Genomic DNA, 22,384 nt, shown 5'->3' with positions numbered 1-22,384 from the left:
ACTTATTTGTTTTCTCATGTGACTTCTGCAAACTTTTTTTTGTGTGTGATTTTTCATAATACACCAACACCACAAATACAATTTCTGGAAAGTGTGACATGGATTTCTATTCAGCAATATGTTGTAAACCAGTTTTTGATCAAATTTATGCTGCAGTCTTTTGGGGTAATTTGCATTTTGCAATAGATGCAATCCAGCTAGGCCAAGATAACGAGACAGGGGGCGGGGCCAGAGGCTGACTGGCTGGATTGGGCTTGGAACCCACTGATAACTGCTTGCTGTTCTAGTTGCACTTCAACTTGCATCTAGAACTTACAATAAAATACTATAAAGTCTAGTACTAGAACTCTTTATTTTCCTGTTACTCAAACTCTGCAAAATTCTGCCTGTGCACAATTATGATTACCAATTGATGTATGCACAAAGTTTTTCAAATAAGGCCGTGTTCACTAATGAGCATATTCCCGTCCTGCCCCCCTCCACCCCACCCCCACTGTCTCCTACATTTTATTCATAAAGGTTTTTGTAGGATAAAAGAAAAAAAAAATGAGCTCCTTGTTGAGCACAACGGCAGCTTTGTTCCCAAAATAGTCGGCCTTGTGATTTAAATTCAGTCTGGAGTCTTGAGACCAATGAGACAAGATCAAAGAAGTCTCTTTAGACTCACTTACTGCAGAAGAGAGAGCGGGCGAGAGGAGAGGCGAGAGAAAATGCAAGTCTCGCCGGATCACACGAGGAAATTGTTCTCCGCTCGCTTCCACCAAATTATATTAGATTGAGTCACTGTGGCAACCAAAGAAGATCATCTTTAATGTGCTCTTTAATGAGAAGGAAAATGTTTGTCTCCGGTGATTGAGGCTCTCGCTGCGCAAATTATAAGCGAATCAGCTCGGCAGCATGGGGCTCCTGACTGATGAAAAGTGGCTGAGGGACAGCATTCAATTAGTGCATTAGATTGACACAATCAGAACATGTAATGGGTTTCAGGGCTTTAGCTCCAGCCTCAACACTCTGCGACTAAATGACTCCTAAAAGGTCATTTTAAGATAGCTGAAGAAGACTTTGACTGGTTCTGACATCCTTTCATCACACACACACACACACACACACACACACACACACACACACACACACACACACACACACACACACACACACACATACACACAGCCGGGGATGTTTGCATAGGGTTGTCAGCTGTTTCCAGAACATTTTTATGTTTATTTGCAGAAAATAAATTGGAAGCTAAGTAAATAGTCACATTTTCAGCAACTATCAGAGCCCAGCAGGGTTCGGAAAGGTTGAATTTTCATTTCTGAGTCGTGAATCACCTGATGTTACTGGGAGTCAAAAAGGCTAACGGTAGCTAGATTAATTATACACTACAAAACACACTAAATGTTGCCGGCAGTACCTCCTAAATCCTAGAGTAAATATCTCAGCCAAATTAAAATAAGACGAAACTAACTTACACGTAAGTTTTCATCAAGCTGTAGGAGTTTGTTTTGAGTAAAATAATTCTTGAATATCGATTAAAAAAAAAAAACATTTAAAAAAACGTGGAGCAGGAATATTCACCTTTTCACCATTAAATCCTCAGCAGAAAGATGCTAGATCATTTTGGTGTCTAGGTAAACAATCACAAAGTTTAATTTATCCAAGAAAAGCCAACACAGTTTGTTTTTATGTGATGAAGAGATTTAGTCAGTTTGTGTGTGATCTTTGTAGCATGGTGTTGTAACCAGTGTGTGGTGTGTGTGTGTGTGTCTGGTAAACGTACGTACAGCCATCAGTGGCGCAACATTATTCAGGTGGATGCGAAAACATAGATCGGCGCCCCCCCTGCACAAGGTAAAAATTTGTCATTTGCTGTCAAATGTGAAATCTACAGGTGTCCAAAATCTTTGAAAATTGTGCAATAAAAAAAAAAAATCAAAATTATAATTATTTTTTAAGGGGATGGCTGCTGAGCCCAGAGTGCTGCTGGTCAAAGTATTTTATGAACTGCTGTAACGGAGGAACATTTACATCATGGACCGTAATCTCTAAGAATAAAGAAGACAACAGAGGGTTTGTATGAAATAAGAATAACTTAAACAGCTTTCGGTCAGTCATGTTGCTGGTTTCTCATTTGTTATTAGGCTGACTTCCCACCGCGTGCTATTAGAGGATTCCCAAAATATAATACAAAGAAACCCTGGTGCTCATTTTAATCCCTGCTGTGAACATGGCGCCTAAAGTACGGCTTGAAAAGTTCATTTCTACTTTAGATTGATGGCTAGAACCTCCCCTTCCCCTTGATAAACATGAAGCCATTTCTTCCATAAAGGCTGAACACATCAGTTCTTTAATGAATGTCATCATGGCAACAGCTTCAGCTATCAGCGCTAATAATATTCACACCTTATAAAGCTGCTGATTTCTTCTTGCGCTCAGCTGTCTCTGTTGGCTGTCAGCGGAAAGCGGCCCCGCATAATCACTGCTAATAAATTAAGCCCAATAGAACTGTCACATCTCATTTGGACTCATTTGCACATGATTGTGTTTGTTTATGTTCAGTCTGGTAGAAGGAGAAAAAAAAAAAAAAGAAAAGCAGAAGCTTTGACTGGCAAATGGCTGGAATTAATAAATTTCACTGCTGCCCCTCCTCNACCCCCCTTTGCTTGCAGGAGAAATCAAACTCCTTTGCCAGAAACTCGACATGATGAGCGATCCTGAGTTGAACACAGCTGTCAGACGTCTGCAGACGTTCTGCTTTGATATGCTCTATGTGTGTTCTTGGAGTTGATGACTCCCTTGGATGATTAGTGTAGTAAAAAAAAAAAAAAAAAAAAAAAAAAAGGAGACAGCTGCCAGGAGAAAATGATCAGGCTAAAGATGATGACAGACATCAGAGTGAATAGCGGATAGAGGACTGCGCGAGCTTCAAACCATAGAATTGAGATAGCAAAATAATAATGCAAAACCTGGAAGTCCTATTGACATTTATTTGAGGCATTTTAGATTTTTGTTACATATGTCGGTTTCATAAACTTTGCTAAAAAATGAAGGTTAGTAATTTTTCTTAAAAAAAAAAAAAATCAATTTATTGTAGAAAGATGATAAAGCGCATATTATTCTGCAAATAGAGATAGTGAAGAGAGGATACTTAGGGAATGTTGTGGGATTGATGATCAATTTTAATTGAGAAATAATGTGATACATGGATGTAGAAATAAAAGGATAATATTACACATATAGGCATGGCAGTTTCAGAATATTTTAGCAATATTTTGACAAAATATGATCTTTTATTTGTCCACTAATTTGGCTCTTTTTGGTATAAAATTGTAGTTGACATTAAAAAAAACTATTTAAACTAGGGATATTAAAACACAATAAATTATTTTTGGTAATTTATTTGATAAATTATCTTATCAATAAAACTGTTTTTGTAACTTTAACATCACATACGTTTTTTGTTGTTGTTTTTTTTACAATTAGGTCGATGTTGAAATAAGGTCCTTTGCCCCTGCCATGTTCGCCAAACAATTTATTTAGCTAAATTGTTACGATTGGCTAATATCATTGTTGAGGGATACAGACAGATCTGCAGACACACGCTTTAGAAAATTACAAAAATATTATAAAAGGGACAATTGGGGCATCGAGGATGAAAGGTGCTCAAATCCTGCCCGCCACCCCCCTGCACGCGCCTGCTCTGCTGTACATAAAAAAAATCACCATGACAACTACAGACTTAACCGGCTTGATTTCTATTATGTGTTTGTTTTTTAATACTCGCAGGAACTTTGAGATAGTTCATTCTGTCCACAGTTTAAGGGCCTGTGCGACCAAAGAATCATCCCTTGTCCGGTAAGTGTATTGCTAATCAAATCTGGGATTTAATTTGAAAATGTATCTATTAACCAGTTCATGCTAGGTCTGTTGCGGTTACTCCTGCTCGCCTTCTTACACTTTAATTTTGTTTTTGAACGTAGCCGTGAAGCTCCCTTTCTAGCATATTGGTGAAAAGAAATAACTACATTTCTTTCACTCTGCCGGGTACAACAACTTGGTCGCATTGTTCACAGCCTGGATCAGCTGGTTGCGCGGAAGCCGCATGGTGTCGAGAGCCACAGAGATTCCCGAAGAGACCTGGAGAAGGACACACCAGGGTTGTAGGGAAGGAAGCAAATAGCAGAGGAGAAAAGATATTTAAATAAGAGACAATGGAGGCTTATTGATAAGAGGATATATTAAGCAGTTTCTCCCCTCCGTTACTCTGGGCAACGTAAGGTCGCTCGTTAGCAAGATGGACGTATCAGCGCTAGCCAGAGGTCAGAGCCGAGAGCATAGTTTGATGTTCTTTACCGAGACCTGGCTGCACCAGGATATTCCTGACGACAATGTATGGGTCAGCAGACGGTTCGGGCGGACTGGACTGAGCTGGTGGTCTACCTCCACCACTTTTACAAAGCTCTCCCCTTAGGCCAGGGGTGTCCAAAGTCATCCTGCATGTTTTAGTTCTCTCCCTGGTTTGACACACCTGCATCAAATGATGGCTCATTAGAGGCCTAAGGAGAACATTGACTTGCTGAGGAGGTTGTTACAACCACTAGGGAGAAAACTAAAACATGCAGGATGCCGGCCCTCGAGGACCGACTTTGGACACCCCTGCCTTAGGCAGATCCTATTGTTTTGCTCTATGTAGTGAAATTTATTGGAATCTAGGATGGTTGATCAGAATATCAACCCTCCAGACCATTCAGGTCTTCTGGTTCTGTTCTGCAGCCCCAGAACCAAAACCAAACACAGAGAAGCAGCATTCAGCTTCTAAGCCAGGGGTGTCAAACTCCAGTCCTGAAGGGCCGCTGTCCTGCAGTTTTWAGATGTGCCACAGGTACAAAACACCTGAATCAAATGGCTTAATTACCTCCTCAGTTCTCCAGAGCCATGCTAATGACCTAATTATTCTATTCAGGTGTGGTGCAGCAGAGGCACATCTAAAAGTTGCAGGACACCGGCCCTCGAGGACTGGAGTTTGACACCCCTGTTCTAAGCACCTCAAATCTGGAGCAAACTTCAGGAAAACTGCAAAAAAAAAAAAAAGCTTAAATACTGAGTTCCTTCAAAACAAGTCTTGAAATCCACCTATTTACAAATACTTTTGAGTAGCAATAACTGGAAAATTGATGAGTATATTTGATTATTTTTGGTGATGGCATTTGACAAAATGTAATATTTATTTCTTGTTTTATAGTTAATGATTATATGATGTAAAGCACTTTGAAATGCCTTGTTGTTGTTGAAATGTGCTGCAAATAATATTGACTAGGAGAAAAATACTCTATTAACCAAAAGGTAAAGGACATTCCCTTCAAAATTTTACACTACACTTACCCAATGAAAAAACATTACAATAACTTAAGCTTGTAATTGGTTACTCTTCTTTTTGTGAATCCCATGTTGAAACAATTGAACTTTTTTTTTCAATGTGAACACAGTAAGATATTCATTCTCAATGAATAGAAGACTGCCGAGATTGCAACAGGGATGAGGTGACAACAATACAGAGGTGCTTGAAGGTGAAGACCAGAAGAGCTAATTGTTCTGGTGGAAATTCCACCTTCACACCTCATCCACCCCTCTTCTACTCTGTGCCCCTACCCCGAGCCCCGTAGCTGGTCACCTCTTGTCAGAAGACTGCAAGAGAGGCTGCACTGACGGTGTGATCCTAAGGTTGCTCAAAGCCTGTGCCACTCAGCTCTGTGGAGTACTCCATCTTCAACATGAGCCTGTGTCATTCCAGTGCGGAAGACGTTATGTCCCTGACCTCTGAGGAATATAGCTCATTGGGGCTGACCTCTTCAATCATGAAGACCCTGGAGAGACTCGTCCTAGAGCAGCTCCGGCCTCTGGCTTGCAGTTTGCTTGGAGTTGAAGATGCCATCATCTTTCTGCTCAACCACGTGTACACTCACATGATGGACCAGTCAGTGAACATCGTGAGAATTATGTTTTTCACGTCTCCAAAGCATTCAACACCATCCGTTTGGCTCTACTGGGTGAGAAGCTGTCGGGGATGCAAGTGGATCCCAACCTCCTTGAGTTTTGGATTGTGGACTGTCTGACTGGCTGGCCACAGTTTGAGGGTTCATAAAGCGTGGAGGAGGTTGTGTGGAGGGAAGAGGAGTGTAGAAGAGAGCTGTGAGGGAGGGAGATTGGGTCAGAGGACTGTATGGGATATAAGTGAAGGAAGGGGGCCAAAGTGGCAGAGTAACTGCAGGCATTCCTCCACCTGGCTGCAATGAGGAACTCGAAGTGAGGAAGATGCACTGAGGGAGAACAAGAGTCAGTGACAGTGGAGGGTGTAGCTAAAACTATTAAAAAGGACAATTATTGGGTCAGAGTACCAGTGGGTGTTTCATTTGTGTAACTTAAGGAATAATAGGTTTTAATAAAAAAATTTTACTGCATTTTATTGAAAATGTAAACTTTTGTTTTCTTCAGTTGAAGTAGTTTGTTTATACTTCTTGAATTTTCAGGACTGTTAAAACATGTCTGGCTTTCACAGAATGTCAATGTTTCCTTAAGTATCTTATATTGGATTGTGTTCCCAGAGATGGTTCTAAAAACACTTTTTTTTGTAGACAGTGCTTGTTTATTGTCTGTGTAAAAACAATATTTGAAAACATGACAGAATGTTTAAGATATCACATATGACACGGACATTGCCACGACAACAACAGACTTAAATGGCCTGATTTCTATTGTTTGTTTTTAAATTAGTTGAATTAGTTGATTTTGTCCAGATTTTCAGTGTGGGACCAAAGAAGCCCCCTCTTCTTGTCTGGTAAGCATAAAGATAATTAAAACAGAGTTTTAATCTGAAATTGTATCTGCTAAATAGTACACTGACTATTAAGGTCTGTTACTGGGTGAGGACACAAGTGGATGTTTTATTTGTATAATTTTAGGATTTATAAGTCTGAGTACCATTTTTATTGCAATTTCCTTTTCAAATGGAGTTTTCTTTAGTTGTAATAATTTGTTTATATTTCAGAACTTTTGAACTTGACCCATATATGATAGGAAACACACAGGGGTTCCGAGGGTGCCCCGTTTTTGTCCACTAAGCAAAAGTCTTTTGTATTTTTTGTATTTTAGATTGGATTTATGTACTGAAGATGGTTCTAAAACAAAGTAGTGGAGACAAGTGTGTATTTTCTTTGTTATAAAAAAAATGGTTAAAATACACACACTATTGTGCAGATATGGTAATTACCATGACGACGACAGGCTTAACTGACCTGACTTCTACTGTTTGTTTTTAAATACTTGCAGGAACTAACTGAGATAGCTGTGTTCAAACTTTCAGAGAATCATCTCTTCTTGTCTGGTAAGTGTAAACAAGGATTTAAAATGTACCTGTCAATCAGTTCATGCTAATTTATAATCTGTCATGTTAAAAACAACTGGGTAATTTATGCATATTCTAACATATTACTACTATTACAAAGATCTTATAGTAAAATTACTTCAAGTCTTTAGACAAAGCTTTGATATTTTTAAGGAATACAAATAATTCCTAAATGAAGCAAGCTATGTGATAGTTTTATATGCTGAGTTGTGCATAGGGCTTGATAAAGAAGGCTGGTTCTGTTCTGTGGAAACTTTGGAGATAATGATGCAAAGAAGGATATTACACAAAGTCAAGAAATTTATGGACAACCCTGACCAATCCTCTTTACGAGACTGTCTTGGAAAAACAGTGTCTTCAGTCAGAGGCTTCTTCAAATTCACTGTAATACAGACAGTTGTGACCATCGTGACCCTTTGCAGAATTCGAATTAATGAGCTACAACAACATATSATTTGGGATCAACAAAGTATTTTTGAATTTGAATTTAAACATGAGGTTAACAAAATAAGCAAATGACAAAATTAGAATATTAGAATAGAAAGACTTTATGTTCTTCCCTGGATGTTGGAGCTCCGCGTGGTTTCACCCAGTCAGTCGATCTGAGATTAGAGTGTGCCAGCCAGATTCCATGGCTTCAGCCAGCTAAAGGGACTCTCCCACAGCATCTGTGAAATAGAAAAAAACAACAAAAAAGACATAAAGTTTGACAGAATTACATTTGTTCAAAAGCTAACTAAAAATGTGTGCTACAATTATAACGAATGTATTTTAATATTATCAAATGAAAATCCAAACAAAAAAAATGATGTATTTGTGCTGCAGTGGGTGTGATAAGGGGGCCATTGAAGTAGTCCACCTTAACAAGAGGACCACAGTTAATATTCAGATTGACTTGAGTTTCATTTTTTCCACATATAAACATTGGTTATCTTGTTAACACTGGACTTTCTAATAACCCAAAGCTGCGTATGGTGACTATGAAGGTCATGTAAATAGGACCAATTGGAAAGTATGTATGATTGAATTGAAATTATTATAATTATTTTTGTGATAAAGTTCCTTAATACGACATTTACTGTGAATTGGCACCACATAAATAAACTGAAATGCATTATTGGGCCAGAATACAAGTGGAGGTGTTTGTGTTTTTTAATCAATTAAAAGTCAGAATAATATTTTTTTTGTAGTTAAATAAATAAATAATAATTATTATTAATTAATCATTTTTATATTTCTTTAATTTAGCAGGACTGTTAAAATTGATCCAAATATGTTGAGACACACATGCTTTCACAGGATGTCCTGTTTCTTTCGCTAAGCAAACGTCTTTCTGTGTCCATCTGAGGTACATCCTCCCAGATTAGGCCTACTTGATAAAGCAGGGCGTCAGTACCAGTATCTCTACTTTTACTGCAACACAGGGACAAGCTCAGCTGCTGTACGTCACCATGGCTGAGACCGATGACCAACTGATGACCCAGTGCAATGCAACAGTCATCACAGCATTACCAGAAAACAGGGAGCCCACATCGGCCGTGGAAGAGCCAAGTGGCACAACCTTCCATCGGTTCTCCATTAAGTTTCTCTTTAGCCAATATCCTTTGATAATTACTTCAGGTGACATTTGTGTCAAATAACAAGTGTTCTTTAATTTAACCTATCTAGCACTACTCTTCATTTTTCTCAGGTTGCAAAAGTTGTAAGTCTCAACCTCTGTTGCAATTTGAATAATTTTATTAGGTTTTGTCCTTAACTTCGCACACTTGGCCAGGCTATCTGGCTCTTTTGGTCATAGGGTTTGGCTGTCTTATTCATGGAATTTACCAGCCTTGCACAGCAGACCATCTCCCTCAAAAGGTGAGAGTTACATCTGAACTCATTTAGTCACTTGCAACCATGAACTGTAGTCACTGTCTGCCAGTAATGCATGAATTTCACATGTTTCCAATCAGATTGCATCCCGCGTGATGCTCGCCTACTTCTTTGGGGAGCTGGTAATCAGAGTGGAGGCTCTGGGCATCCAGGAATACTTTTCATACAACTGGCACAGATTCGACATCTTTATTATTTGTGTAGAGTTAGTAACCCTATAAGACTCAGGTTGATTTTGTGTCGCAATGTCAACCATGTCTGAAACAAAGTAAATGAAATATAAAGTGTTGATGACGGAACATCAAAATCCTCCATAATATATATATTTTTTGTGTTTGCTACTTTCTCCTCAGGCTTGTAGACTTCATTCTTGAACTTTGTGAGATACACCTATCACTCTCCTATTCAGTTTCCCCATTGCGACTGTTAAGCAGGATTGAAGGTAATCTTGACAGTCACATGGACATTTACTGCAGTCTGCACACTTTACCGCCAAATGCAAAGTCAGCATTTCTATACAGTACGGACGGATGAATAGATGGATTTTATTTAATATTTTCCTGGAACCCATCCATCAGATTTCACATTTAAAGTGAAATAACTGTATTTACATGGAATTTTCACATGAAATATGTCTGCCTGTTTTTTTTTATTAGATTGTAGTAAATAAATACGTCAACTTTAAAGTGAGATAAAATCCCAGGAATTTGTGCGATGCCAGTCTATCGATTAAAAATTGCTTTCAGGGGTCAGTTCACATCTTAAAGGGGCAGCATTATGTAAAATCAAATTTTTTGAGCTTTTACATCAAAAACCTTGCCCTGATTCTTTCATGCATGTTTGAGAAATTCTTTAATTTCTTGTGGCAAACATTCAGCTGTGCAAAACACCTGAGTGGACCCGGCACCGCCTTCGAGCTCGAGCTGCAGTTTCCGAGCTTCCAAGCTTCTGCCACACAGAGCAAGCCCTCCCCTGTGACTTCCCCACTCTGCTCCTTCAGCAGCAATTACCAAACACCTGGTGAAACTGCAGGTCTCGTTATACGAGCAACTTCTCAGTGAAGCGCTGGTTAAAAAAAACGTTAAGGGATTAATAGAGGAGCAGTGTTGAGACTTTGTAAAGGCAGAGCGTTGGAAAGAGCAGGGCTTTCTTAAAAATGACAAAGGCCCAATTTCAGGGCGTCAAATTACGATGTCAAATTAGGTCATGTTTGACTTATACGGGATTTTTATAACAACTGTAGGTTACATAGATACTTGAATATGATCTAAGATGATAACTACGTAGATGGAAAAACACACATGTTGCTGCCCCTTTAAAGCTGAACATGGAACCATAGATATCTATGGTGAGACAAAAAACCTGAAGCTTATCCAGTTGTCTTTACCTCTGCAGAGATGCGCAAGTTGGTGACCATGCTTGTGGGGATCCTGCCCATGCTGGGAAATGTAATCWTACTCTATATACTCGTCATATACATCTTTGCCATTGTGGGAGTCCAGCTGTGGGCGGGGGACCTGCTTTACCGCTGCTTTTTGCCAGATGAGATGCTTGCGTAAGACACCTTCCAAAATGTTTTTTTTTCCTCTTCTCTCCTGCCTTCATTAAACTCTTTGGGAATATTCAGTCAGTGAGAAGATTCACCAGTTTAAAACTGTTAAATTTGTCCCTGACGTCTCTCACAGATCATCRGAAGAGCTAAATGAAGATTGCTCATAGGACCAAAAGAGTATCAATCCCATATTAAAAAAAAGAAGAGACAAGAATAATTATTATAATATGGCATAATGTGAACAAAATAACAAATAATACTATTAAATGAAAGGCAAAAACCTACATTTAAATTGTGAAAACTGTGCATTGAAGCTAGGGCTTAAACAGTTGGGTTAATTGTGATGAATCAATTACCGAAATAATTATCAACTAATTTAGTAATCGATTAATCATTAACTTTGGTATACAGATTGTAAAACATGCCAATTGCTGAAAGAACAGCACCCTCAGAGCTGTTATTGAGCCAAAACTGTACAAAGACTAWCTATAAAAGAACATATACAACCAAGGACACCTCAGGTGTCATAGTTTTAACTTTAAGGTTAAAATTCTGTAAAAAAAAAACAAACAAACCCAAAAATAAATAAAATTCCTAAAACTATTGATATTAGGTCAAGAAGAAAGGAATGAGCTTCACGCATGTTGATCTCAGAAATACTTTTGTCAGCTGTAGATGGAACAAATGATCATATTCCCACTAAAAGACTGATATGTTAATGCATTTTAGGCAATATAATCTTTATTTTCTTATTTTAAAATACTGTACTATAATATAACCTCTGCTTAAGTGGTTAAATGAAAAATCTGCAGCGTGTACCAATTTTTAAATATCCGATTACTCGACTAATTGCCCGATAATAGATGGAATAATCGATTGCTACAATAGTTGCTAGCTGCAACCCCGTATAATAATTTTAATCTGTCATGTGCTTCTATTAACACAGAATGTACAGCAACTTAACTCCGAGCTATGGGTCTGTCCCTGGCGAAAGATTTCCCTTCATCTGTACCCTCGACAAAGGCATGCGGTTCTGTAAAGACATACCTGCCAGTCGTGAAGGCAATCTCATCTGCACGTTACCCGCTCCCCACCTGGATCCACTTGCTTCGACCCATAACGGTAGTCAGTGTGTTAACTGGAACGCATACTACAACACATGTCGTATTGGTGGAGAAAACCCGAACTTGAACTCTATAAACTTTGACAACATCGGCTACTCCTGGATTGCCGTTTTTCAGGCGAGTTCCAGATTTTTCCTCTTATTTGTCACTCTGTTACTTTGTCCATATACACTATGTTGTCAGAAGTATTAAATGCTCTGAATTCACACATGTATCAACCTGAGTGATGACCCTTTCTCAGTCTGTAGAGGTCAAAATGCTGTCTGCCAACCCCCTGCGGTTTTAATAACTTCAGGGTTTGGGGGTTTGTTTATTGTAATGTTTGACTATTGTTCCAGGAGTCTATTTATGATTTTGGAAGAGAACAGCATTTTACTCAGGCCAGTTAACCTCTTGCACACTAAATGAGTCCTCCGTGTCTTTATTGACCCTGCGTTGTATTCAGGTCGTATTGAAACTAGAGGGTTCATCCCCAGAGCTTTCCTCACGATTTGGATGCATCAAATTCTGCAAAATATCTTGGTGTGCTGAAGCACTCTGCATAAGGTTGACACTATGGTCTGGTTAAACAGACAACATCCAATCATTGTCCAAGGACAGAGTTCACCAAGCTCCTGATAGAGATGCATTCTTTTACCAATGTTTGTAGAAGCAGTCGCCATGTCTAATTGCTGGTTTCTGAATTTAATGATTTGGATGGGTGAGTGAATACTTTGAGCAATATGGAGTGTATACCATGAGCCAAATTAGACAAAAGGACTTTGGTACTTGTAACTGTTTGCTTTTTAATGTCTAGCTCAGAGTGGACCACTTCAAGATTTGCATTTATATGAAGACATGCAAGGTTTAAATTATAATTACTGTAAACTTTACCAAAGGATGATCTGAACTTCACAACTACTTAATCTGTCCTGTCTTGTGACTGAACTTCTGTGTGTTCATCCAATTTTTTTTAAAACTCTTACCCACGAGATCTTGTTTTCATTCCGTCTTACCAGAGAGTCAATTCACATTTCAGAGGGGTTTTTTTGTGCTACATTTTCCTTTATTTTTTTTCTGTGTCTTTTTCTCTTCAGTCTGTCACACTGGAAGGCTGGTCTGACATAATGTACTATGTGATGGACGCACACTCCTGGTGGAGTTTTGTGTATTTCGTCGTCCTCACAATTGTAAGTTTCTGTCTGTATGAGCTGGCAATCTATGGAGCCTCAAAAAAGCCTCAGGGCAAAAGGTTGTAGAGAAAATGGACATTTCGTATGCAGTGCTCAACAACTGAGATTTCCCCGTCTGTAAATGATTCGTTAAGTCATTTTTTTGTAGATTATAGGGTTTTTTCTTTTCTTTTTTTTGTGCACTACCTCACATTAGTATTGCAATAAGTTTTGTGTTCCATTGCAATAAAATAGCAAATACACCCTATTTTGTATATAGTCAGTACTAACAAATCCTAATTTAAAATGGCACACACCTTTAAAGAGCGTGCTTATACATTCTTAACTCTTTGGTTAAAATGAATGTGTTAACTGCGTGTTCATAGAACTGTACGTGACAACAGCCCATTATTAACTATTCAGATAAATAAACACAAAAAAGACACAATCAAAACTGTCAGATGGCTTTATTACCCCATGAAAATAACAAAAAAATTAGCTGAATAATTAGGATGTATTTTTTCTTTTTTTCCTCCACACATACATACAGCTAAAAGCTTTTCAAAACCTTGTATTGTAGCAGAAGTACTTTCAGTATTCAGAATGCTGCATGGACAGACCATTAAATACATTATTGCAAGAGAATGCAAAACACATTGCAAGGGAACGCAGAAGTATTGCATGGGAATGCAATGCTTTGTTTTGCTAGAGAATGCATTACTTTTGTGAGGTTTTTCTTAACCTTAATGTCCACAGTCATTTAAACTTTTGCCATCGGAAGTTCAAATGTAYGTGTACCACAACTAAAAGCGATGGCTGCTATTACCTAGCTGGGTACAGTATATTTGTATATCACATAATGATGTCTCTGTTTGTCTTTTGTAGTACATTTTTCACAGTACAATTACAGTGGATTGGCCCCCACAAGAGCAAACTGAATTGAATGGCACAGTTAATATCGCATACAAGCTACACCCTAATTACTTGTTGTTTATGTCTTGATCCAGCTCGGCTCCTACGTCATAATGAACACATGTGCCGTTGTTATTGCCACCCACTACTCAGATGCCATGAAACATGAGCCTGAAAGGAGGTTTCCTGGAACCGTGAGCTTCCGTGCAGTTTGGCAGGGTATAAAGGCAAGGATTTCAAAACTCGTCTCAAGGTTAGAGTTACATAAATAGTTATATAAATCTTCCTTTAATTGTAACAAACATCGAGGATGTGTTTTAAGGGCCAAAAATCTACAACTGCCTGAAAAACTGACAAAAAAAAATTTGGACTTATCATCTTAGAAATAAAATCGTTTGTAAATAAATGACTAAAGGTCATGCATTGCAATCCATAAATCCAAGAATTAAGTAAACAAGTAATCTAATAAATAATAATTGTCATTTAATCTCAAAATTTGCTATAATATAAATTCATATTTTGTAAATAAAACATAATTCTTTCAATATGTATTTAATAGTTTATTGGTTCCCGTCACAAATATGAAATAAATATATAAAAATAAAATAAAAGTCCATGAACTCTGTAACTGGCAGCCATCTTGGCAGGCAGTTGCTACTGAGTTGCTATGATAAGAATAAACGAGCCACAAGCTCACAACTAGCTCTCAGGTCATTCCTAGGCAGCATATAAGGACATTACAACTACTTGAATACTATGCTCATCTCAGCGTAAGAATAAGATGAATATCATTGATATTTACTTTGGTACTGATGTAGCAAAATTAGCTTAGCTATTATAGCTTTTATTTGCAAGCTAAGATGGGCATGTGGTCTACTACTAGGGGTGCACAGATTTATCCGTCAACCGATTTATAGCCACAGATTTCCTTACTTTTGGGAGATGCTTACAGCGGGTAGCAGAAGTATTCAGACCTCTTTAATTTTGTTCACTCTGTGATTCACCGCAGCCATTTGCTAAAATCAAAAAAGTGTATTTTATTTCTTGTTAATGTACACTCAGTTGTGGAGTCCTCTAGGGGAGATGGGGATTTTTTTTTCCTTTTGCTTTACCTTGCAATGATGTACTAATCAGTTCATGTTGCATAACTGAATACTGTTAGCCTTTCTCACGTGGCCACCATACTGTCTGCTATAACATAAGGCTTTCATGAGGTTTTTCTATGTATCTTAGTATCTTGTTTTGAACTGAAGTTTTATATATTTTTATTTAGGATAGAAATGCACCAGAAACCTATGATATGAACAGAACCGTTACATAAGTGAGAAAGAAAGAAAAAATACATCCAAACTATTTGGACTATTTAAATTAAACTAGTTTTCGTAAAGGAGGAATTTCAGGAGCACTCAATACATAGAATGAGTTCAGCTTGAGAACAGCACTTCTTGGTTCTTAGGGAATTCATGTTGCTCTTATTGTTCCCTTTAATTGTTAGAGTGAGTAGCATGTGCGCCCATCATCATCACCACATAAACGAATCATCACCACTGGTAAATAAATTCCCACCAACAAAGTTTCTTCTTTTTTTTTTTTTTTTGATCTACTACTAACCAGGGCCTGACTATTTTCCACCAGGGCCGGTGCTGGCTGCCTATCCGTAGGAAGCTAGAGATGCTCGTGACAGGGACTTACTTCAACAGGTTTATCACAGGTGCTATTCTGCTCAACATCCTAACCATGGCCATCGAGCACCATGAACAGGTAAAATGTGAGCATTTGTACATATTTCGAAATGTTTTTGGCTACATATACAATATTTAATATGAATTGTGATTCTGAGTCGCATTTTTTTTGTTTGCTTTATTATTTTGAAAAGGAGTATTTTAAGCTCTGCCTCTCTTCTTCAAAGGAGTTTCAAGTTGCGTTGTTTCTCCACTAGGGATGCACCAATTCACTTTATTCACTTCCTGTACTGACGCAGATATCTGAGATTTAGTTTCGGCCGACACTGATCTGATACAAAAAAAAAACACACTTCGCTGTATTGACTTAAAAAGTTGTGCTTTTTAAACACAGATGTACTGACTTACAAATTTATTTGGTAACTCTGCACCGGTACAGCACATTTAAATATACCAATTGCTTCACAAGTTTGGTCAAACATGTAAAAACGACATAACTTTAATTTGTTCAGTCAATGGAATTAGGAGTAAAACGTCAAAAATGGTAAGAATAAACTGCAACAAAACTGCTTCCAAATTTTTCAAAAAGTGTAATTAGGAATTCTAAATATAATGTAAAATAAATAAAGCATGTGTTGGAGATTTTCCCTTCTTCAGCTTACTTTGTAATGTATGAGGTACAAGAAGAATCAGCGAGTTGAAATCATCAATCCTGTTTATTAAGGCCAAAATGCAGCGCTGGTCCATCATCGCTATGTTTCCTTGTGGGAAAACACAGCAAATGGCGCCTGAGAACAGTTTCTGATTCATTTTCTAGGCCTCTATCTAAGCCACGCCCTAAAGAGGGCATTCCCTGATGTGTCATTTCCTTAACCATACTTGTGTATGTGCGTGTGCACATATGCGTGCGGGCGTGCGAACATGCAAGCATCTAAAAGAGAGAGAGAGGGAAATAGAATCATTTATTCCAAACACATGACATTGCCCAGTTCACAAAGCATAGAATTAGACTGAATAGAGCTGCTCTTTAAGTTTTTTGCCATAAACAATTAAACAGTTAATCAATTAATCAGATAATAAATTCACCAAACCTATATTATTTTTCTATATCAGGGCTGATGCAGATATTAATATCAGATTGGTGCAAATCTATCTCCACACTCACTGTGTCCAGGGTTCGTACGGGTGCTTGAAATCCTTGAAAATGCTTGAATTTTAGCTGGGGTTTATCAAGGTTTGGGAAGTGCTTGATTTATGTATGAAGTCCTTAAAAGCACTTGATACTCAAACTCTGCAATTCTGTAATTAAATTCAATATAAAGTTTTGTTAAAAGCTTAAATTTGGAAAACATTATTTAAAGTTTAAAGCAGATATTTACGTACACCTAATAAAAAGATACGTAGACATTGTTTTCTTCCAGAAAGTTAAATCAGACTAAACTTCTCTTGTTTTAGGTTAAGTTTGAAGTTAGAATTACCTAAATAATTTCTAGTCACACCAATCAGGTGTGTAGGGTGTGTGTGTAAGAGATGCATCTCTGAAACATAACATTTTGTTATTATCTGGTTTTACCTTTTCCTCGCTGTTGAATGTACACGATACATTCTTAGTAACAGTAATAAATGATGCCATATACAGTGATCCCTCGCTATAACGCGGTTCACCTTTCGCGGTCTCTCTGCTTTGTGGATTTTTTTTGTGCAGTTTTTTTCTCAGTGCGTTGTGTTCTGCGTCCTGATTGGCTAAAATATATGTAATACAGATCGGCCATTCATTCAGGAGATGGAAACTGAAACTTTGAATGCCTGCTGAAAGAAACTGTGGCAGAAGGCTCTGCCATAGATACAGCTGTGAATCTCGTGGGGCAGGTTGGAGGAGACGCTTTAATGACACAACTACGGATGACATTATTGCCGTGATTGATGCACACGGACATCCGCTGACCTGAAAACAGGTTTTAGTTCTTTGGTTTCAATGTAGAGTATTTAATTATGCTCTGTAATAGTTGTAAAAACATAAATAAAGGTAACTACTTCACTTATCGCGGGTTATTTTAGGAACGCAACCCCCTTGAAAAACGAGGGATCACTGTAATAAATTTAAACATATTTTTTTAGTTAATCTGGATTGCTTTGTATCTCCAAAGAATGGTACTGGAAAAGCTTAAAAATGTACCTTGAAAATGCTTGAAAAGTGTTGACGTTTTCTGTGGGAAAAGCGCCTGAACCCTGTGTTTCTCTTCTTCCTGCAGCCTGAGATGTTGACGGATGTATTAAAGATCTCTAACTTTGCCTTCACGGGTCTGTTTGCCCTGGAGATGATCCTGAAACTGGTGGCCTTGGGGCTTGACTACTTTCAGGACTGGAGCAACAACTTTGACTGTCTCATAGTTATCATTAGGTATGATCTCACGCAAGTGAATATATCCCTTGACTCATAGGTTTGAGTCAGTATCCATTGAAATTCAAATAGACTCCGTATTGACCTTTTGCAGCTATGTCACTTAATCGTTTGAGGCGCCATGATGGACGTCGGAAGTGGGGGACGGGAGTGTCGAACAGAGCAACTGAAATTGTTTTTCCAAGTTGTTTTTGCCAGTTTAGCCACGGCTTCTACTTGTTTGAGTCGGGCTAATTTGCCTGTGAACATAACGCACCTGGTCGGGGTTCACAGAGGGGGCATTTACAAAAGTTGAAAATATCCATACGTCCTCCCTCCTGACTTGTTGATCAAATTACTGAATTCAAACCAAATTACTTTTTATCACTGTATCAAAAACAGCATTTCCTCTTACACTTGAGCGACATTAAAAATGTACAAAAGACTATACACAAACCAGTTTTGTCTGTTTGTGCAGATGACTGCGCATCATCCTGTGACCATTTTTAAAGGAAATCAACTAAATACCAATTTCAGGTTGCAGATGTCTGTTTTTTGACAGGCTTTGAAGGGACGCACAGGTTGTTTGACGTCCATCATGGCGGAGTGGGCAGAGGTCTGAAGAACGTGACTTCACGTGCAACGGGTCAATACGTAGTTCTCATGTGACGTCACCCTTTCGTGAACTTTGTAATTGACAGCCATTTTGGCAGGCGGTTGCTGTGGAGTTGCTATGACAACAATAACAATCTACAAGCATAGAACTAGCTCTTGCCTCATTCCTAACTTATAAATAACATAAGTGCCATACAGTCTTTACTCGATTGCAATTTTTGAGTACTCTGCCGACCTCCCCGTAATACTAAAATAAATATCAGTGATATTTGCTGTTCTTACTGTCGAAGTTGTAAAATTTGCTTATGCAATATAGCTTTTATCTCCAAGCTAAGACGGATATGTTCTTTGTGTTCACTAAGTAGTCAACTATATCGCAATATGAGATCGGATGCATGCGCCAGCCTGCTAAGATGGCACGGATCTCTTTCAGTTCAGACTTGTGGCAACTATGTATCAGATTTAAATTTCAAATGGTTCTCTGTTTCAGAGTTACACATTAGATTTAGAGCTGGGCTGAAAAACGTTTCACGACATAAGCATTTCATATTGGTCAATATTGATAGTTATTGGTCAGATTTTTTGTTTTAAATATCTGAAATACTCGTCAAACGAGGGGTGTGACCTTTCATGTTTGATCCGTGCAATTTTCTTTTATTATTTTGAAGCAGTTATGACTAGGCCTGTCACAATAACAAATTTTGCTGGCCGATAAATTGTCTCAGAAGTTATTGCGTAAAATGACAATATTGCCGTTTTAAGACCCTTTTCAAGTTATATAATAACATATTCTTAAAGATGAATAAACCTTATTTCTATCAGACAATTAACCCTGGAACTCTAAAATGTGTTAAATAAAAGTAAATAGAAACAACAAATAAAATGAATTATGAAGTCTCTGTAAACAGAATTGCCCTTCAAATAAATAGTTAGCTGAGATCAGTGCACCAGACTGAAGACTTTTGTTGTCCAACTTTTGGTAGAAAGAGAGAGAGAAAAAAGAAGAAAACGATAAATCATGCAAGTCAAAATTATTGCGTTTGTTTTAATTTATCACACGATTAATTGATTTATTGCTTATTGCGACAGGCCTAGTTAAGAGGTACGGCGGCAAAACCTTAAACTGCTGTTATACAACTTACTCAACAGGTTGTTGCTTGGCAACCAAAGAGAAAGTTAGTTGGTTGACGCCACCCGTCCTAGATGGCCTTTAGAGGTTGAGTGGCTAAATCCTTTCCTCTGCCTACAGCCCCCAGAACTCTACGCTGTTCTGGATAAAGCTATTGGAAATTCTTTCAAACATATCATCTTGATATGTTTGAATATCATATTGATCATGTGCATATGTATTGTTATTAATTTATTGTTTTGCCCTAAATTAGACATTAACAGTAAAGCAAACTAAACTGTTTGTGCCTTTCAGTATGTGGGAATTGCAAGCTGAAAGTGACAGCAGGCTGTCGGTCATGCGCGCATTTCGAGCCCTGCGGTTCGGGAGGCTTGTGCATTTCCTCCCTTACCTGTACAGACAACTGATGGTCCTGAAGAGGACCATTGAGGAGGCCGCCATGCTCTGCTGGCTGCTGTTCTTCATTATCTTCCTCTTCAGGTACATTCTCACACCGAATCCCAAGTCTAGCAGAGGGCAGATGAGCAACTTTCACTTCCGTCCTGTTTGTCCCTGCAGCGTCGTGGGAATGCACATGTTCGGCTGCCTAATTAAGGGAGACCTACGTGAATCCGGCAGCAAAAGCTTCGACAAGATTGACGCGCGGAAAAACTTTGACGACCTCATTTGGGCCATGGTCACAGTGTTCCAGGTCAGAATATATATATATATATTTTTTTTGCCATTTTTTGCACTGTTGTTGTTCAGTTTATTTATTTATTTTGATATTCATGCAGGTTCTGACGTTAGAAGATTGGAACTTTGTCCTTTACAACTGCATGGCCTCCACCTCACCATGGACTGCCGTGTTTTTCGTGATGATGATTATTGTGGGGAAGAACGTGATTCTCAACATCTTGGTGGGGATTGTTGTTGAGAACTTCCAGAACCAGGTCAGAATCAGAATCTGCTACCCACACCCACATCCATTTTCACAGAGCGACTACAGTAACAAAATGCATTGTCTTTTTTTTTTTTGTTGTTGTTACTATTCTTTTATCTAAAAGCCCGAAGATCACGCAACACTTTCAGGAATTCCTTCGACCATTGGCCGTCGCGTAAGTCCTTAACTTCCTCTCATTATTTATTTCAATCATCCCCTGATGTAAGTAATATGATGGAGTGTTGGGGCTTTCTGTTTATTTACGAGAATATAGTTATGATATTAGCTAAATGCAGGTTCAGTTTTACCAGAAACCAAGAACTTTGAAAAATAAACTTTGATAAAGTTATCAAAATATGACATGACTATCTTTAGTCTGTGTTGTTGTTTCTTTGAAGTAAACACAATCATTTCAAATACTACTGCTACTGATAATAATTTGATGCTGATTAAGTATTTCTACTAAGTAACATCTGTAAAACTTGTGCCAAAGTATAACTTAATAAAATACTCAACATTCCTTATTTAAATTTTTTATTTTTCTCATAACACGCTAGTCAAGATGGTAGATGGTTGGCATTGGGCATACTGGCATCACTCTGAACTATGGAAACAGAGATGTGAATTTCAAAAGGACGCAGATTTTCCAAAAACGAATCAAAATCCAAAATTTTGATAAACAAATGAAATCGATTTATCACCCAGCTCCATGACTAAGCTTTGATCTGCTCAAGACCTACCCCCAAGGGCTGCTAGCCCACTTCCTATAAACATCAATCAAATTAACAGGACATTACCAGCCAATTAATCAACCAGTCAAGTTTTTTGTCTAGCACCTTTCAGCAACAAGGCAGCTCGAAGCGCTTTATATCATACCGTTGATAAACATTACATTTTGACGAGTGACTTTATTAAAATCATCAATACACGTTGAATATATTAGGCAGTGTTCCATTTATTATGGTTCAAAAGCAACTCTAAGAAAGCAGGAGGATTTTTTGGCCTTCATCTAAAGCAGGGGTGTCAAACTCCAGTCCTGAAGGGCCGCTGTCCTGCAGTTTTTAGATGTGCCACAGGTACAAAACACCTGAATCAAATGGCTTAATTACCTCCTCAGTTCTCYARWGYCTTGCTARTGACYTAMTTATTCTATTCAGGTGTGGTGCAGCAGAGGCACTTCTAAAAGTTGCAGGACACCGGCCCTCGAGGACTGGAGTTTGACACCCCTGATCTAAAGGATCTAAAGCAGTGGTCCCCAAACTACGGCCCGCGGGCCGGATCCGGCCCGCCTCCACATTTGGTCCGGCCCCCTGAACAATACCAATCAGCATTCAGATTTTTTTTCATATACCGTATTTTCCTGACTATAACCCATTTATATGTGGATTTTTCTTCAACCACCAGGGGGCTCTTTAGCAGGAAGTGAATCATTGGAAATCAAAGAAGAAAGTGTCCATTAAAACAGAATTAGGTTTTAATAGGGAATTGAAATTTGAGAATATTGTTGATCAGTTAAATAGCATTGAGGGGAAAAAGAAGATTTTTCGGGGTTTTTTAAATAATACTGGGATCATTATGAGAATTTGAGGTATATACAGGGGTGAAAGTAGTTTTAAATTCTTGGGGGTACTATGACAAAA

General features: G+C 38.2%; 1 protein-coding gene across 5 annotated transcripts in view; it reads left to right on the top strand.

The window, feature by feature from the left end:
- The first annotated feature begins 3,718 nt into the window (after positions 1-3,718).
- The window catches only part of LOC103476104 (voltage-dependent T-type calcium channel subunit alpha-1H-like), a 41,131-nt gene continuing 22,465 nt past the window's right edge, over positions 3,719-22,384 (top strand). Inside the window, exons 1-18 of one of the 5 annotated variants that reach the window (XM_008428202.2) lie at positions 3,719-3,855; positions 7,150-7,198; positions 7,327-7,381; positions 8,827-8,999; positions 9,169-9,262; positions 9,358-9,482; positions 9,631-9,719; positions 10,673-10,832; positions 11,776-12,070; positions 13,030-13,122; positions 14,112-14,269; positions 15,512-15,566; positions 15,652-15,777; positions 17,951-18,099; positions 20,117-20,302; positions 20,381-20,513; positions 20,599-20,754; positions 20,869-20,919. In XM_008428202.2, the coding sequence (XP_008426424.1) occupies positions 8,854-8,999; positions 9,169-9,262; positions 9,358-9,482; positions 9,631-9,719; positions 10,673-10,832; positions 11,776-12,070; positions 13,030-13,122; positions 14,112-14,269; positions 15,512-15,566; positions 15,652-15,777; positions 17,951-18,099; positions 20,117-20,302; positions 20,381-20,513; positions 20,599-20,754; positions 20,869-20,919 (2,016 nt within the window). In that variant the 5' untranslated portion in view covers positions 3,719-3,855; positions 7,150-7,198; positions 7,327-7,381; positions 8,827-8,853. Of the gene's footprint in view, positions 3,856-6,433; positions 6,836-7,149; positions 7,199-7,326; positions 7,382-8,826; positions 9,000-9,168; positions 9,263-9,357; positions 9,483-9,507; positions 9,546-9,630; positions 9,720-10,672; positions 10,833-11,775; positions 12,071-13,029; positions 13,123-14,111; positions 14,270-15,511; positions 15,567-15,651; positions 15,778-17,950; positions 18,100-20,116; positions 20,303-20,380; positions 20,514-20,598; positions 20,755-20,868; positions 20,920-22,384 lie in introns of those variants that run through there. The other 4 variants (XM_008428199.2, XM_008428200.2, XM_008428201.2 and 1 more) reach the window with 4 other exon arrangements.

The sequence above is a fragment of the Poecilia reticulata genome, linkage group LG14 (assembly GCF_000633615.1).
Source record: "Poecilia reticulata strain Guanapo linkage group LG14, Guppy_female_1.0+MT, whole genome shotgun sequence".
Lineage (NCBI taxonomy): Eukaryota > Metazoa > Chordata > Actinopteri > Cyprinodontiformes > Poeciliidae > Poecilia > Poecilia reticulata.
Note: the sequence above shows the minus strand (reverse complement) of the source record. Positions and strands in the feature narration are given on the sequence as shown.